The following is a 19365-nucleotide window of genomic DNA, read 5'->3' on the forward strand; positions in this document are numbered from 1 at the left end:
AAAAACCTCTTCATGAATCATAAAATGTTTCCTAAACAAACCAGATTCTGCCTCAATATATGAAAAGTCACACTGATTTCTCTGATTAATGTAGAGACTTTAAAATCTATTGTCTCATGAAGGTATTTTTATAGATGGTTATGACAAGGTAAAAATAATAAAACATTTTCAATGATTATCATTATTAACTCGTGCAAATCTACTAACTTATCTGGTTTGATTTAACAAAGGATCAAAAATGCAAGAGCAAGGTCATTTCGTTTTTTTCTTACTAAAGAAAACGTTGTTTGCATTTTTTTTAAACAATGTGGCCATTATAAGAAAGAATTTGAACATTGTAAAGGAAAAAACACGGTTTTAGAAACTGAGATAAAGGAATAGATGAAAACATTTTACGGTAACTCCTTTCTAAAGGCAGTGATTATAATAAAGTCTAATAGTTTTAAATCATATTCACCTGTCTCTATCTGGAGAATAATGATCATCCGCAACACGATGTCTATCCATTCGGCTAATTGTATTATAATGTCCAGTAGGAGAGCGTGTCCCTCGAAGTCCCTGTTCCACATTCCGACTAAAATAGCAAGATCCATTAAATATCTTAGCAAGATATAATCATATACCACACTAAGAAATAACGCTTATTAATAGAGATATTAGACAAAGACAAAGTCACTATAATGTCGAGTCCAAATTTTCTGTTTTATTTTAACTAATTGTACCCCTGGTTAAAGGTATATATTTCGGTTTGAGGTTGAAGAGGTTGTGAAGATTACTGCTATAACAGACACAACATAAAAAGAGCTCAACTTAGGGTAAAATCAATTGGGATAAGATAAAGAACATCAAAACTATTAGTGGATGACTCCTTGGTCTCTAGTGGTGATACTCAATGGTATATGTTACACAGGAAGAGAAGAAGTAGATTTGTGTGGAGAAAATGAGGTCAGTATTAAGACATTTTTGTTTGCATGGTTTATAAGAATGGAGACAGAGATGCTTCATAGGTGGTTGGACATGAGTTCAGCACTCAGAACAACTCAAAATCTGTCCACTTCTCACCATCTCCATTGGTACCACCCTAGTTCATATTACCATCTTCATGAATAAACTATAACAATAGTCTCTTCTTTCAACACTTACCCCATCCTCTAAACACAAAGCAGCCTTTTAAAACATAATTAAGATCACGGCATGTTATATTATGTACGATAAAATGTAGGAATCCAGTTTTCAGTTTTATTCCACATAACAGACTAATTTTTCTACCCTTTTCAACCCACTCTTTCCATATTTGTGGTACCACCTTTATCATTATATCAAATTCACATATAAAGATAAAAGTAAATGTATATATATATATTTATATTGCACTATCTATTCTATTCAATATGTCTATTGTGCTGCTACTGCTCAAGCTCCATCCTGGTTTTTTTTGTTGTTGTTGTTGTTGTTTTTGTTTGTTTTTGTTTTTGTGACTGGTAAAGGGAAAGGAACCCTTGGCTTGGTGTCACCCGCACCACGCTCAGCCAGTGAGCGCACCGGCCATCCCTACATAGGATCTGAACCTGTGGCCTCGGCGCTTCAGCTCCGTGGTGCTCCCAGCGCTGCACTCTCCCGAGTGAGCCATGGGTTCGGTCCTCCATCCTGTTTTTAATAACTACGGCCTGGTGGCAAAATTTCAAAATGGATTTAATTATTTGGTACCTTTATCTTTCTACATAAATTCTAGAATGATGTCAAGTTTCTAAAAATCACACATAGAATTTTGACTGGTATTGCATTACATTTCTAGATTAATTTGTTTAGAATTGGTATCTTTATAATATGAAGGGATTCTAGCCATGAATAGGGTATATCTCTCATTTCTCATTTATTCCTTATCTAAAGTTTTATATTTTTCTTTAAAAAGATCTTGTAAATTGTTAGTTATATAAAATGCTAGATACTTTGTATTTTGCGTTGCTTTGGAGAATAGTGCTTTATGTCATTATATTTTCTAATTGGTTATTACTCTTTTTTTGTAAGTTGATATATGGCCATCTATTTGGCAGAATTCCCATATTAGTTTTAACATTTTGATTACATCGGGTTTTCTATGTAGATAATCCTACTATCAGCAAATAATAACAGTTTTTCTTTCTTCTCCACTAATCCTTCCTCCTCATATTTCTTTTTCTTGTATTATAACATTTTTCAGGACCTGAAGCACTATGTTAAACAGTGACAGTAATCATGAACATCCATCTCCTATTTCTGATATTAATGTCAATGCCTCTAAAATTTTTCCATTAAGTATAATGCTTACTTTATAAAGTCTTTATGAAGTATACGTAGTTCTCTTCTACTCCTAATTTACTAAGTATCTAATGTAACTAAGAGTTGAATAATAAAATTCTTTTTCTGCCTCTAATAAGGTTTATTACCAAAACAAATTTTCTGGTGTCTAACAATCATGCTTTCAATTCATGGTTAGATTTAGTGAGTGTAAGACTTTTATGTTTGTAGTTAAAATGGGCTCATAATATTTTCCTATACTAAAGAAGTTGGAATCAAGGTTAAATCTAAGTTGTACAAATTAGAACTAAGGTTATAATAGCTCCAGAAAAAGAGTTTGCTTTCCTTTTTTTCCTATTTCTATACCAGTTGTATAGGACAGATCTGTCTGTTCTCAGGAACTTGATTAAAACTTACCCATAAGAACTTCTTAGTCTGAACTTCTTTTCTTTGGGTGGGGTGAAGTGGTTTCTCTTTGAGTATCATTTCAATGTATTTAACAGCTGTTGATTTTTTTAACTTTTCTATTTCTTCTTGTGCCAATCTCAGTGTTTTATATTTTTTTCAGAAATCTAGCCATTTCATCCAGATTAATAAATTTAATAACAATTTTATAATTATTATTATTTTTAGTCTTTTTCTTATCTGTATTTGTTCCCCTTTTTCATTGTTTTATTTATTTACACCACTTATTTTTCATGTACAGTCCTTCTATTGTATCGATGTCATCAGCCTTTTCAAATAACTAGATTTTGGGTTCACATATACTCTCTCTTACCTTTCTCTTACTTTTCTCTCTTACTGTGTGCGCCTCATTTTGTCCCTAATTTTTATTATTTCCTTCCTTCACATCTCTAAAGTATTTTCTCTGTTGGTCTGTATTCTGTTTCCTAAATTCACTGCTTTTTTAGCTCACCATTTGTAGTGGATTGAATTATGTCTCCCCAAAATCCACTGCAGCTTGACTTGTGTCCCCCAAGTTTTATATATTAGAAACTTGGTCCCCACTGTGACTATTAAGAGGGTGGGAAATCCTATTACGGTAATTGAAAGGTAGAGACTTGAAGGGGTGAATAGATTGTAGGACCATGCCACCGCAAATGGATTAAAAATGGTGATCAGGGACATGGTTCTGAGGGCTTTAAAAGAAGAGAGAAGAGAATCTGTCTCTCTGCTCTCTCTGCTTCCACCATCTTGCAATGTGACATCCTTGGGTCACTGTCACCACCATCAGATGGAATTTGGACTTCCCAGCCTCAAAAACTGTAAGCAAAATTTTGTTTTCTTATAAATCACCCAGTTCCAAGTATTTTGTTATAAGCAAGAAAAATGGACTAATACACCATTTTGTTTTTATTATTTCTTTAATTGACAGGAAAAATCATATATACGAGGATACTTAAAAAAATTCATGGAAAGATTAATATTATCTTTCAATTCTATTTTTCTACTAACTTTTTGAAGTAGCCTCATATTTTTGGTATACAGCCTAATGTTTTGATATATGTATACACCATGGAATGGCTAAATCAAGCTGTTTAATATGTGCTTTATTTCACATACTTAGCGTTTTTTGTATGTGGTGAGCACACACAAACATCTACTCTCTTAGCAATTTTCAAATATACAATAAATTTTTATTAACTCTATTCGCCATGAATTACAAAAGAGCTTTTGAACTTATTCCTCTTAACTGAAATTTTGTGAAATGACCAACATCTCCCTGATCCTCCCCTCCCACTCCCCCATAACCACCATTTTTGAGTTCAACTTTTTTAGATTCCACATATGAGTGAGATCATGTAATATTTGCCTTTCAGTGCTTGGCTTATTTCACTAAACATAATATCCTCCAGGTTCATCCATGTTGTCATAGATAACAGGGTTTTCTTCTTTTTAAATCTTGGATATTGTTCTACTCTGTGAATATACCACATTTTCTTTATTCATTCATTTGCTGGTGGACATTTAGGTTGATTCCATATCTTAGCTACCGTGAATAATGCTTCAACGAACACGGGAGTGCAGATATAGCTTTAACATACTGATTTTATATCATTTGAGTATATATCTAGTAGTGGGATTGCTGGACCATAGGGTTCTATTTTTATTTTTTGAGGAACTTCCATACTGTTTTCCATAATGGCTGTACTAGTTTACGTTGCCACCAACAGTGTACAAGGGTTCCCTTTCTCCACATCCTCGTGCTCTTTTTATCTTTTGTCTTCTTGACAGGGGTGAGGTGATGTCTCATTTCACCATTTGCAATCTTTCTTGTTTTCTTGATAAATACCTTTTAAGGTAAAGATTTCCTAAATATTGCTTAATTGTGTCTCAAAAATGATTATAGCATTTTCATTGTCATTCATTTCTAATATTTCATAATTTTCCTAATTATCTCATCCATAATCAAAAGTTACTTAGTAGTATCTTAGATAAGTTCCAGGAATTTCAAAAACTATCCTTCTTATTCTTTTATAAGTTTATTGAATAATATTCGGAGAAATGGTTTATCTGGGACTGACTAAGATTTTATTTTTGACTAATATTTTTTACCAATTTTTTTTAGTTAAAAAACAATTTGTATTTTTTACTTGGAATCTCAGACAGAGATATATACAAAGATACAGATGCAAAATATTGAAGATTTGAGTCACAAAATAAATCTGAACTAATATATACATTATTCAACTGTTTTAGGCCATTACTAATTTTTTTTTTCGTCTGATTCGTCTACTGACTTCTGTTAGGGATGTGTTAAAACCTCTAACTACAATTGTTCATTTATTTCTCTCTATAACTCTGTCAATCATCACTTATATTTTGAACACATCTGGGCGTAATCATTATGCCCCAGTCTTCTCATTAGCCTTCACAGTGCCTTAAGGCAAACATGAAAAAGTAGTGGTTCTGTACAGAACTGGCCTTATGAGCATACTAGTTGAGCAAAGTGCAGGCTGAACTTTGGCCCTTTTTTGGCTCCTTGTACAGGTTTGTGCAAAGCAAACTATATAACTCAAAGTGGTGGTACTGGTTATAACTTAGATTTGATATTCATTTTTTTTCCTGGAATATATCTTTCTTTGTCCTTTATGACATTTTTGATACTGAATTCAATTTGTTTTTTCTGATTGATTTTGGGATACCAATTTTCTTTTGGTTTATATATACCCATTAAATTTTTTTCATGCCTTTGTTTTCATACTTCTATGTTCTTTTATTTCTTACAAACCATATTTTAGTAGATCATTTTTTAGGAACGATAATTGTTATTTGTATTTTAAAATCTTACTGAAGCTTTTATAATAGATCAAGGATGGTTTTTTTAAACTACCATTCTTGCCCTGGATTGCCTACTTACACACACTTCTTTTTCATGACAGAATAAACCTTTTAATCTCCTGTTATAATGGGATTTCTGTAACATGAAGCCGAATCTAATCTAAGATATAGCCTATGTTCCACCGAACTGCTCAAATTTCTTTCCTTGGTAAAAGTAAAGCTATGGTATAATATGAAATATATTTGGTCTTTGTCCCTGGTTCCTTTCATAGAGCTCCTAAAACCCTTGGAATTTTCTGGATGATATAAGTGTCTTTTGTTACTCAAAATGAGCTCCTTTGATAACTCTGGAATTTATTCTAATAAAGTTACTTAGGCTGGAGCCCCTAGAGAGCCTCAGGATAGGACCGGTCACCAGAAAAACCAAATGATTCTGGGATTAGAGGGTTAGAACTTTCAACCTCACCCACAGACCTCTTGGAAGGAGCCAGTGGGTAGGAAGGTGACTGGAGATCAAGCTGTATAAAAACTCTTGAACAACGAGATTTCATGAGTTTACAGGTTGCTGAACACATGGAGGCACCCACCCAGAAAGGCATAGAAGCTCCTCATTCAGCCCCTATAGCTTGCCCTATCTATCTCTTCATCCAGCTGTTCATCTGTATCCTTTATAATATCTTTTATAATAAACTGGAAAATGTTAAATAAAGTGTTTCTCTGAATTCTGTGAGCTGTCCTGGCAAATTATAAAATCGAAGGAAGGGGCCGTGGGAACTCCAATTTATAGCTAGTCAGTGAAGAGGACAGGTCACAACATAAAACTTGCAATTGGCGTCTCAAGTCAGGAGCAGTCTTGTAAGATTGAGCCCCTAACCTGAGAAATCTGACACTATCTCCAAGTGGATAGTGTCAGAACTGAACTGAAAGAAAAAAAAAAAAAAAGAACCGAATTGAATTGTAGGACACCCAGCTGATATTTGCCAGAGAAATGCTTGGTGTAGGGAAAATCCCCACACATCTGGTCACAGAAGTGTTCTGCGTTGAGTGTAGGAAGAAAAAAATGGTGTGTTTTTTCCTCTTACACAGCATTCTTTCTCTCTCTCTTTTTTTTTTTTTCCTCTAATGGATAAGGGCTTTATTAAAGTTACGAATTCACAACCAGTTCTCTCAAACCTTAAATTGCAGATTACATATTTTATTATTCTATTGATAGGTCTCCCACATTTAAGCAATTACTTTTCTGAAAATTTTTAGTAATTTTGGTCTCATTTACAAACTTAGTTAATTCAACATCTTCAAGCATTTTAAATTATATTTATAAACTTAATATAATGGATTTTCTTTTTAATTTCTGCCATTATCTAAAATGCTTCATATCCTTCTAAATTAAGTTAAATTTATAAGTATAATAAATCTAAAGTTCTCTGAGATAGCCCAATGTTCTATATAAAATTAAGATTCAATAAAAAATTCTAAGTCAAATTAATACTAACTCAGCTATTTATTTAAAATAGCAATTATAAGGCTGTCACTCTAACAGGTCAAATTTTCTTAAACATTGAAAGCATTTAAAATGTGAACTATGCATATATTTCTTGTTACCCTCAACTATTATTTTCTCAGTTCTTAAGCCTACTTGTACTTAGCTAGATTGATCAGAAATTTCCATTAGGCAGAAGACCTGGAGCTGAAGATTTTCAGAGCCACTCTTTTCACTGCATATGCATTCTTTTATATTCTTCTGATGATTGTTCCTAATTTTAAAGACCAGAGGTTTATTTTTTCCTATTTCTTAAATTGCCAATATCTATATTATTCATGAGTATAATTAGTTGGTTCTAACTAGATCTGCTCAGTACTGATATATGATTGAAAGCTGGTTCTTCTTAATTATTTAGAACTCTTACAGTGAAATAATACATAGGTCATCCAAAGTTACAAAATAACCCATATTTCATTTTATTTTCATTACATAGGTTATTGAATAGTATCCTGTTGTTCCTTAAATAACTTTTTTCCACAAGAATTTATTATCTTTAGAGGTTATCAATAATATTTTATGATAAATAGGCCTGTAGTCCCATTCTACAAATAATATGTGTATGCTATCTTACCTTTGTGGAGGAGGGACACTGGGTGACCATGATCTAGTCCTTCCTATAACATCTACTCGATGGGGAGACCCTGATGGTGAGCAATGGTTTGACGACATTACTTGTTCTGGCACTGATAATGTTGAGCTTTGAAGATCTCGACCATTGTGTCGATAATCTAAAGGTGGAAAGATTAATAAATATTACAGTTATCTATACACTAAGCCCTGTGTGTATGTTGTACTTTACTCAGTAACATAAAATGTTGGTGAAGCTGAAAGACTTTGAATATATTAAATGTAAAGTATAACAAATAAATCACATTATTAAGACAAAACGATATTTTGTAAACACATAAATTAAAAAGGAATGACAAATATTCAAATATTCAGGTAACTTCTATGTCCAAGATGCTATCCTGGGTAGAGTAAAACTTTCATATATGCTTACAAATAAAGTAAATCTTCTATAAACGCTTTAAATATAGAGTAAAACTTTCATATACAGTTAATTATCTTCAATAAAAGACAAGTTTATTCTAAAAATTACTTTCATCTCTTTAATGACTGAGAGGTACTTCAAATACTTCTCAACAATTATTAATATTTAAAATTATGTTCACGAAAAGTTTTAAACGTCTATAGTTTTTTCTTTAAAAGATAAACATTAGAAACCACTCTGAATTACACTTGAGGTAAACATGTAAACTGCTTTTCTTATAGCATTTGGCAGGGCTGAGAAACAATAGATGCCTGAGAATAAAAAATCAGAGGAGGAAAATAGTACAGTGATTTGACATATTTAGGCAAAGTGTATTAGAAGGGATAAAACTCAATTGATATTTATTTGGACAGATGGGGAAGAAAGCAGAAGGAATTCCAAGTTGGCAGAAAAACAGTAGTTCAGTGTGGGGCAGCTGTGGGAAAATAAGCAGGAAAGGTAACTTTCACCCAAATTATATATGTGTAAAAATATCATGAGGTTTGTAATGGAAAGAGCCTGAAAATTTCTGAGCAGGAAGTGATATTACCACTAGCACCATCTACATAATGCTCATTATGGCTATTAGTAATTGTCGTTTTGCTATGTTCTAGGAACTCTGCTAGGCACTTTACAAAGTATTCTGCTACAACATTTGTTTCAGAAATAAATCAGAAAAATGATCTCATATGTGATTTTCTCCAGTATGTTAATGTATTACAGTATTAGATTAGATTTCTTAGAAACAAAAGACAAAGATTCAGATGCACATAATTGAATAAGTGTTCTCAGGAAAAAGAAGAGCAGAATAGGGCAAAGGAAGAAACTACATTAGGATTTAGTCTCAGCCTAATCCCACTGGAGGCTCTGGAAAATTAATTGAACCAGAGTTGACCTGACTTTGAGGCAAGGGGGCTGGACTTTTGTACACCTGTGTTAGACAATCACTGGTTGCAGACTAAGGTAGGTGAGGTGTTTAACCTCCTGGGTGAGGTGATTTCCATTTGTCTAAGGGCAATTCTCCAGCAAGGTGGATAGCTATGAGTTGATAGCAATCAACACTCACAGGAGCTGGGCGTGGGTAAACCAGCTGGTAAAGGGGACATGGGTGGGACACCAACAGTGTCTACTACAACTACCAAATATTAGCAGCTGAATGCAAAGTACACTAACACAGCTGGATGCAGCAAACAGGAGAAATACAGAACTGTATATGATGCTCATCCATCCCATATTCTTCCTCTTGGCTCACTCTGGTCACAAACTCTGTCTTCGAAGTCCATATTATATGGATCCTTCTTGGTTTTTGTGGTTAGTTTCCTTGATGCCATAGTTTTGCAGACTTATTCTTTCCATCTAGATAAACTCCTTCCATCCAGGTACCTTCACTTTATTTTAGATTCCTACATTTAATTTTTTTATTGGTTAAAATTTAATATGACTTTTTTATTGTGCTGGTATTTTTATTTTTAGTATTCTGTTTTCAAAGCTTCATGGGTTTTGAATGGTCTTTCTTAACCTTGTTTTCCCAGAAGATCCATTGTTCTTAGGCCATGATTTTGCAGAACACAAGTTTTTTGTTTGTTTGTTTGTTTGTTTTTCAGGAATACATTTACTGTGTAATAGAAACACCTGTGCCAAAAAGATATTATCTCCATTTTTCATTTGAGAAAACTGACGCAATGAAATTTACAATAAGTATCAAATACCAGAGCTGGGACTTAAAACAAGATCTTTCTGACTCCAATGCCCTTACTGTGTTCTGATACTACATTCTGCTCTCATGATCTAAGAAATAATTTAGGAAGATGAAGCTGATAGCAATATACAATTTAAACTGAAGGTTAGAGAGATTGAGACTTGAAGATTAATTGCTCTTATAAAACTCAGAACAATACTGTCTAATAGAACTCTGAAATGATGGAATTTTCTCTATTGGTGCTATACAGTACTGTAGCCACTAGACACACATGGCTATTGAACACTTGAAATCTAGCTAGTGTTAATGAGAATGTGAATTTTGAACATATTCATTTTAAATTAATTCAAATTCAAATAGCCACATATAGCTAGTGGCACATCTCTATGATATAACAATTGGTGGTGGTAAGAGACTACACAGAAAGAATCAATACATTTACTCATTCAGCAAATATTTATGCATGTATGTATATGCCAGTTGTTATTCCACGTGCTGCGGTGAGTAAAACAAACAAAAATCCTTGCCCATGTGGAGCTTAAATTCTACTTGAGAAGTAACAGCAACAATAAACGGAAAGCCCATTAAATAATTATATGACACATACAAAGGTGATTAAGTACTGTAGGCAAAAATATAACAGGATAAGGGGAGATCAAATTGCCAGAATAGGAGGGCATTTTGCAATTTTATATAGGGTGGTCAGGGTAGATAAGATGCATTGAGAAGGTGACATTTCAGAAAGACTTGAGGGAAGTGAAGTGTTTTGCCAAGTGGATAACAGAGGGGAAGGCTCCAAACAAGGGCAAAGCCCCAGCGTAGGAGTGGGTCTCACATGTTACCAGAACAGCAAGAAGGACAGGGTACTGGAAGTGCAGCAAGTGATGAAAGGAAGACCTTAGAGGGATTTGGCAGAATGGGGAAGGTCATGTAGGACTTTGTACATTAGTGTAAAGATTTTTCGCAATTAATATGAGTGATTTTAAACTATTAGAGGATTTTCAGCAGAAACTATACACGATCTAACTTTTGTTTAAAGTTAGACAAGGCAAAAAGTCATATAAGAGATGACAATGTCTTGAATGAAAATGACAGCAATGAAGATGACAGGAAGTGATCAGATGCTGGATGTATTTTGAAGGTAGAGTCAACAGGACGATTTTGTGAAAAAATTGATGTTGGACATAAGAGAAAGAGAAGGGATGAAAACAAATCTAAAATTTTGATGTAAGTAAAAGAGCAGAGATGCCATCAAGTGACATAGTATGGTGGGAAAGATCAGGAGTTCAGCTTTGAACATGTTAAGCTGGAGATAACCACTACATTTCCAAGTGGAGACATCAAATGGGCAGTATAATATAAAAATTTATGTGCAAATAAATAGTCCTGACTGGAGATATACATGTGAGAGTTTTAGTATAAAGATGTTATTTAAAGTCTTTATATGAGATCTCTAGGGGGATAAGTATAAATAGAGAAAAGGCATAAGGAGTCCAGGGCACTCTAACATGAATCTTGAACATTTTGTGACTAAATACAGAAGCAAAACAGATAAAGTAATAAATGAATCTTAACTTTTGCATTTAGCCCACCAGGAAGTTAAGAGTAGACTATTACGAGTAAGAGAAGTTTAGTGAGATTGACCAGTTTGGAGATGGGGAGATCAGAGTAGTTTCAGCCACATGCATGAAGAATTAGATGTACAGAATAGAATCTGGGAAAGGTGTTAGAACTGTTGATAAAGATTTTAGCCACTTACGAAAAGACCATCATTGAAATCCAAGAAAAAATTACTGTGAACCCTGAAAGAGCCAATCCTTTCAGACTGATCCTAGGTGGCTAACTGGGTCTACGTTCTTAATGGAGCTGAGCAGCTGTTTGCTGATTGGGGGTTATACATATACCCTGTGTCCTCAGCAAAACCACAGGCTAAACAATAGTTGAACTTCGGGGCTTTCATAGCTCTCCATTCCAGTTTACGCCACCAAAATCAACTGCTGCTGGAGAGCCCCATTTCACCACCTGGACCTAACCAATGAACTGTCGGGTCCTGCAATCAATTTTAATGACAACTCATCGGTAATGAACAAGCTTGCATCCTTCATTTACATAGTGGACTGGAGAGGGAACTTGGGCAAAAACTTTCTCCATATAAGACAGCCCTTCTTTTTGTTCTAGCAGAGCACACTTTTGTTCTGTACCAAAGGCTGTGTTTCCCCGTGTCTCCTTGATGGCAAATGGCTGGCTGAAATAGTATCTCCTTATCTTCCAATTCCTTTTCAGTGAATTTTGTTAACATTGCATATGTAGAAAAAAAGAGATTTGACTACTGAGTTTGAGGGATATTATTAAGAAAAGGAGGAAGAGTTACTACAAGAAAAGAACTCAAATGATGCAGTCCCATGGAGATTAAAAAGAAATATACAGTTTTAAGAAAATATTGGCTATTAATAATGTAAAGTTCTCCTGAGAACTGATTAAAAATGAGCACTGGGGATAGAAATTAGAAGAGTATAAGTGACTTTTAAGAACTAATTATCAATGCATCTTTCCAAAATTGAGACATAATTAAATATTCTACCTTCCAATGGGAAATAAATTGTTTACATTTGTTTGTGTATTGTTTCAGGTCAGAGTGGAAGAAAATACTAAAATTGTATATGCCAGGCTTGATATTTTTATATATATAATGGTTTATAACCATCCCCATTCCTATTGCTCAGTATCCTATGGTGCACAAAATCCATGCCTGGAATCACTTACCTGAGAAATCTAAATTTCCATATCAATCAGTTTCAACTTACTTTGAAGAATATTAACAATGCAAATGTCAAAATTACCTCTGACTTGAGTTAATGAGAATAAGCAAAATAAAGAACACAGGGACAGACTTCCAGTTTCCCTTTCTGCACGTAAGAAGATCGAAAGTCACCACTCTATCCTAACAACAAGCAAAAAGCTGGACAGACTGGAAAATCAGTATTTCTTCTTGGATGTGAAAATGACAGAAGGACAGAGGGCAAACCTTGCGCATAAGATTGGAGAGACAGGCTAATACAGGGATTCACAGCCTACTGGAGAACAGACTCATGAGTGGGAATCAGTGTGGGAAAAAGTGCCAAAGTAGGAAAACCTGAACTGTAATTGAAAGCTTGCTGGAGGCTCAGTGAGAACAAATCTAAGAATTTAAAACTCCATAGGGACCCAGTCATAGGGGTCTCCTGCAATACTGTGAAATTTACCTCCAGGAGGTCAACCAGGAGATTCTCACAGTAAATGACAAGAAAAATCTCCTCATGCTTTTGGCAGGGGAAGGGGAAAAGTAACCATCTTAAAATAATACAGAGCACACTATTATTCTTAACAAGGCTTGCTTTCAGGAAAAACTAGTTAACCAGAGCCTAAAGTACAGGGGTATTATCACAGCCTAATTGATTTGGGAGAAAAGAAATACCCAATTCCAGTCCACTCTAGCCATCCTGTCTCCCATAAGGAGGGAGAAAAAAACCTGAGAAATACTTATAAAGTTCACAGTCCAGAGGCATAGCCTCAATAAAAGACTGAGACTAATCATATGATGCCTCTGTTCTCCCAGACTTTACCATCACATTACTATAGTCCTATTTATAGTAGTTTCTTTTAAGCAATACATTATGTCCAGCTACCCAAAGACAAAAACCATAATTTGAAGAGAAAGAGCAAGCATCAGAATAAGACATGGCATAAAAAAGATTAAAAAGGGCATTTTATAATCATAAAGCGGTCAATTCTCCAAGAAGACATAACAATCCTTAATGCATATGTACCTAAAAAGAAAGTTTCAAAATACATCAGGCAAAAACTAATAGAACTGCATGGAAAAATAAATGTATTCACCATCATAGTTGGAGATTACAGCAACCATCTATCAGAAATGGACAGATCCAGCAAACAGAAAATCAGTTGAACTCAAACACAGCAGAAAACACAGCTGAACTCAAACACACCATTAATCAACTAAATATAATCAACATCTATAGCCTACTTTATGTAAAAGCAGCAGAATACACTTTCTTCTCAAGCTTACATGGAACATTCCCCAAGACAGACCCACATTCTCAGCCATAAAACACACCTTAACACATTTAAGAGAACAGAAATCATACAATGATGCTTTGAGACCATAATGTAATTAAACTAGAAATCAATAACAGAAAGATAAATGGAAAATCCTGAAATATTTGGAGATTAAACAATACATTTCTGAATAACACATGGATCACATGGGTCAAAAAAGAAATATCAAGAGAAATTTTAAAATATTTTAAACTGAAGGAAAACGAAAACACAACTTACCAAAATTTGTGGGATGTAGTGAAAGCAGTGCTGAGAAGGAAATTTATAGCATTGCATGCATATATCAGAAAAGAAGATCTAAAAATCAATAATCTAAATTTCCTCCATAGAAAACTAGAAAAAGAAGAGAAAATTAAATCCAATGTAAGCAGTTAGAAAAAAATAGGAAGAATTGAAGCTGAAATCAATAAAATTGAAAATGGAGAATCAATAGAGAAAAATCAACAAAACCAAAGACCGGTTCTTTGAAAAGATCAATCCAATTGATAAGCCTTCAGTCAGTCCAATTAAGAAAAAAGAAAGGACACAAATTACTAATATAAGAGATGAAAAAGGAAATATCACTACAAATCCCATGGACATTAAAAGAAAAATACGGGAATAATATAAACAACTCTTTGCCCAAAATTTGTTAACCTAGATGAAATGGACCAATTCCTTAAAAGACACAATTTTCCAAAACTCACACAAGAATAAATAGACAATCTAAATAGGCCTATATCTGTTAAAGAAATTAAATCAATAATTAATAACATTCCAAAACAGAAAGTACAAGGCCTTGATGGGCTCACTGGTAAATTCCACCAAACACTTAAGGAAGAAATTATACCAGTTCTCCTCAATCTCTTCAGAGGAAAGAAGCAGAGGGAATACTTCCTAACTCATTCCATGAACCAGAATTACTCTAATACCAAAACCAGACAAAGACATTACAAGAAAAGAAAACTACAGATTAATACCTTTCATGAACATGAATGCAAAAATCCTCAGGAGCATATTAGCAAATTGAATCCAACAATGCATAAAAGGTATTATACATTAAGACCAAGTGGGATTTATCCCAGGTATGCAAAGGTGGTTCCACATTAAAAAATCAGTTAACATCATCCATCACATCAACAAGCTAAAAGAGAAAAGTCACATGATCATAACAATATATGCAGAAAAAATATTTGACAAAATCCAATACCAATTCATGATAAAAACTCTTAGCAAGCTAGGAATAGATGGCAACTTCCTCAAGCTGATAAAGGATATCTACAAAAAATCTGTATTTAACATCACATTTCATGATGAGAAACGTGAAGATTTTCCTCTGAGAGCAGGAGCAAGGCAAAGATATCCCCTCTCACCGCTCCTTTTCACATCACACTGGAGGTACTAGCTAATGAAGTAAGAGAAAGAAATAAAATGTATACCAGTTAGGGAGGAAGAAATAAAACTGTATTTGTTTGTGATGACACAATTACCTATGCAGAAAACATGAAAGAATTGACCAAAAACACACACAAAAAAAAACCCCCCAAAAAACCACAGCCCTACAGAAACCAAGAAGTGATTATGACAAGGTTGTGGCAGACAAGGTTAATATACAAAACTCAACCACTTTCCTATATATCAGCAATGAATAAGTGAATCTGAAATTAAAAACACAATATATAGCACCCCCAACAATGAAATACAAGGGTACTTCAAAAAGTTCATGGAAAAATTTTGTATTATCTTCTAATTCCATTTTTCTATGAACTTTTTGAAGTACCTCATACTTAGGTATAATCTAACAAAATATGTACAAGATTTATATGAGGAAAACAACAAATCTCTGATGAATGAACTCAAAAGAACTAAATAGATGGAGAGATATTACATGTTCACAGATAGGAAGACAATATTGTCAAGATGTCAGTTCTTCCCAACTTTATCTATACATTCAATGCAATCCCAATCAAAATCCCAGCATGTTATTTTATGGATATCAACAAATTGATTCTAAATTTCATACAAAGAGGCGAAAGACAAAATAGCCAAGACAGCATTGAAGGAGAAGAGCAAAACTGGAGGACTGATACTACCCAACTTTTTAAGACATACTTTAATGTAATAGTAATCAAGACGTTGTGGTACTAGCCAAAGCATAGACAAATAAATCCATGAACAGAATACACAGCCCAGAAATAAATCCACATAAATATAGTCAAGTGATCTTTGACAAAGGAGCAAAGGCAATACAATGGAGCAAAGACAGTCTTTTCAACAACTGTGCAGGAACAGCTGTACATCCACAGGCAAAAAATGAATCTAGACACTGATCTTACACTCTTCACTAAAATTAACTCAAAATGCATCATACACCTAAATGTAAAATGCAAAACTATAAAACTCCTAGAAGATAACATAGGAGAAAACCTAGGTAATCTTGGGTATGGTGATAACTTTTTAGATACAACAGCAAAGGCAAAATTTATGAGTGGATATGGAAAATGTGGTATATTTACACAACAGAATACTACTCTGCTATAAAAAAAGAATGAAATTCTACCATTCGCAGCAACATAGATGGACATAGAAAAAATATATTAAGTGAAATAAGTCACACACAGAAAGAGAAATACCACATGTTCTCACTTATTTGTGGGAGCTATAAATAAATAAATAAATACACAAACAAATGGGGGGAAGGGAAGAAGACACAACAATCACAATTCCTTGAACTTGTTAAGACAAGCAAACAGATATGTTGGTGGGTGGGATCAGGGAGAGAGGGAAGGAGGATTCAGTAAAGGGACATGAAAATCAACTACATCTTATATATAAAATATATATAAAATAAAATAAATAAATAATTGATAAGCTGGATTTCACTAAAATTAAAAACTTCTGCTCTGTGAAAGACAATGTCAAGAAATTGAGAAGAGAAGATACAGAGAAAATAAAACACATCTGATAAAGGACTGTTATCCAAAATATAAATAAAACACTGAAAGAAAAATCACTGTTAATGAATACAAGGAGTGAAATAAATGGACTTTTGCCCTTTTGGAATTAGGTTGAAAAAAAAAAAAAAAAACTCTTAAAACTCAACAATAAGAAAATAAACAACCCAATTTAAAAATGGGCCTAAGACCTCACCTTTACAGACACTTCACCAAAGAAGATATACAGATGACAAATGTGCATATGAAAAGATGTTCAACCTCATATGTCATCAGGAAAATGCAAATTAAAACATCAGTGAGATTCCACTACACACCAATTAGTATGACCAAAGTCCAGAACACTGACAACATCAAATGCTGGTAGGGATATTGGAGCAACAGGTACTCTCATTCAACAGGAAATCTCATTCATTGTTGGTAGGAATGCAAAATGGTACAGACAGTTGGTGTTTTCTTACAAAACTAAACACACTCTTACCATACAATCCAGCAATTGTGCTCCTTGGCATTTACCCCAAAGGAGTTGAAAACTTATGTCCACACAAAAATCTGCACATGGATGTTTATAGCAGCTTTATTCATAATTGCCAAAACTTGGAAGCAACCAACATGTCCTTCAGTAGATGAATCAATAAATAAACTGTGGTACATCCAGACAATGGAATATTATTGAGCACTAAAAAGAAATGAACTATCAAGCCATGAAAAGACATAGAGGAACCTTAAATGCATATTACTAAGCAAAAGAAGCCAGTCTAAAAGGCTACATACTGTATAATTCCAACTATATGACATTCTGGAAAAGGCAAGACTAGGGAGTCAATAAAAAGGTCAATGGTTGCCAGGGGTAGAAAGAAGAGAAGGGATGAATAAGCAGAGCACAGAGGATTTTTAGGACAGTGAAAATAGTTTGTATGATACTATGATGATGAATACATGTCATTATACATTTGTCCAAACCCATAGATTGTACAACACCAACAGTAAGCCCTACTGTAAACTATGGACATTGGGTGATAATGATGTGTCCATGCATGTTCATCAATTGTAACAAATGTACTACTTTCGTGGAGGATGTTGACAATGGGAGAGGCTATGGATGTATGGGGGCAGGGAGGTATAGGCACCTGTGTATCCTTCCTCTTAATTTTGCTATGAACCTAAAATTGCTCTAAATAAATAATGTCTTAAAAACACACATGCACAGAAACTACTACTTCTGGCATAGTTAATTTTCAAGACATCTGCCTTGCAAAGTAGAAAAATTGAATGAAAAAGCAGAAACAGTTCTTTCTTGAGAAAAGATTGATAGCTCCAGTTTAAAAGGATTATGAGTGATTATAACTGATACTCTGAATTTGACAGATATTCAGTCTGCATTTGGAAAGAAATCTCTGCATATAGGCAACAAAGCTTCAACAGATTTCCAGGTGTACTGACTTTATACTATGTATTTAAAATGTCAGTTAAGGGTGACAGGGGAGTATTTATTCTGTATATGTATATATGCAATTCTCATCTGAGATGCCTTAAGAACAATTTTTCAGAAAATATATTATTTGATCTGGAAGTCATTAAATTATTTGATAAACTATTGATTGAAGCATTTATTCTCTGTTGAAAGTATTTTTAATAATGGAGTTTTAAAACAAAAAGACCATAAAGAAAAGAAAAATACTTTAAAAAATTAACATATGTTTAAATATTATTTATCATGACTCTTATGTACATCATTTACTAAATTGATGAGGAATGAAAAGAAACTACATATATCATAATTTCAGAAACTGCAATACCATAATCCTGATTTTGATGTTTATAAAAAGAATATGGAGATCACTTCAAATTTCTAATAGTGACCGAATTCATAGAGTGATGAATGCATTATTGCAATGTATTATATCATGAAAAATCTGTTTCAAAATTACATTGAATTTCAAAATAGCAAAATATAGGATATTGCACAGCAATCTTTTCTCTTCAATGGATTGTTAAATGATTCACTAGATAGTTTCTGACAGGCAAAAAAAAGTAATAACAATAATAATGTGAAGACAGGAAAGTGGGTTTTTAAAAAATAATGTTGAAACATAAAGAACCCAGGGTAAGTACTTCGAATTGGGTAGGCTTTCTAAACACTATTCTGTAATAGAAAAAATTACTTTTGAGAGTATTAACCCAAATAATGAAAGAACCTATAAAATCGTTTTTTTGCAAAAGGTACAACTTGTTTGATAGAATGGGAAAAGTAAGTATTTTTGCCATCCTGAAAATAGAAAATAAAAGAATTGAGACTGCCAAAAACAGCATCAAGATGAAAGGCTTTAATCACCTAAAGGGAAATATTTTGGATGAAGAAAACCTGATGTTGCCAGATATTCAGAAAAGAGAAGAAATGACAAAAGAATAGAATACAAAGAGAAAACTACTTCTAGTGATCTCTGAGAAAGAGACCATGGGAAATATTTTTCAAAATCACATT

At 33.6% G+C, this 19365-nt stretch overlaps 1 protein-coding gene across 37 annotated transcripts in view; it reads right to left on the bottom strand.

Annotated features, from left to right (window-relative positions):
* Positions 1-19365, bottom strand: part of RIMS2 (regulating synaptic membrane exocytosis 2) — a 637189-nt gene that overhangs the window by 228114 nt on the left and 389710 nt on the right. For all 37 annotated transcript variants that reach the window (XM_063079161.1, XM_063079141.1, XM_063079151.1 and 34 more), the window contains 2 exons: positions 7674-7830; positions 458-574 (listed from right to left, as the gene is read on the bottom strand). In XM_063079161.1, the coding sequence (XP_062935231.1) occupies positions 458-574; positions 7674-7830 (274 nt within the window). The remainder of the gene's footprint in view (positions 1-457; positions 575-7673; positions 7831-19365) is intronic.

Source organism: Cynocephalus volans, chromosome 15, assembly GCF_027409185.1.
Source record: "Cynocephalus volans isolate mCynVol1 chromosome 15, mCynVol1.pri, whole genome shotgun sequence".
Classification (NCBI taxonomy): domain Eukaryota; kingdom Metazoa; phylum Chordata; class Mammalia; order Dermoptera; family Cynocephalidae; genus Cynocephalus; species Cynocephalus volans.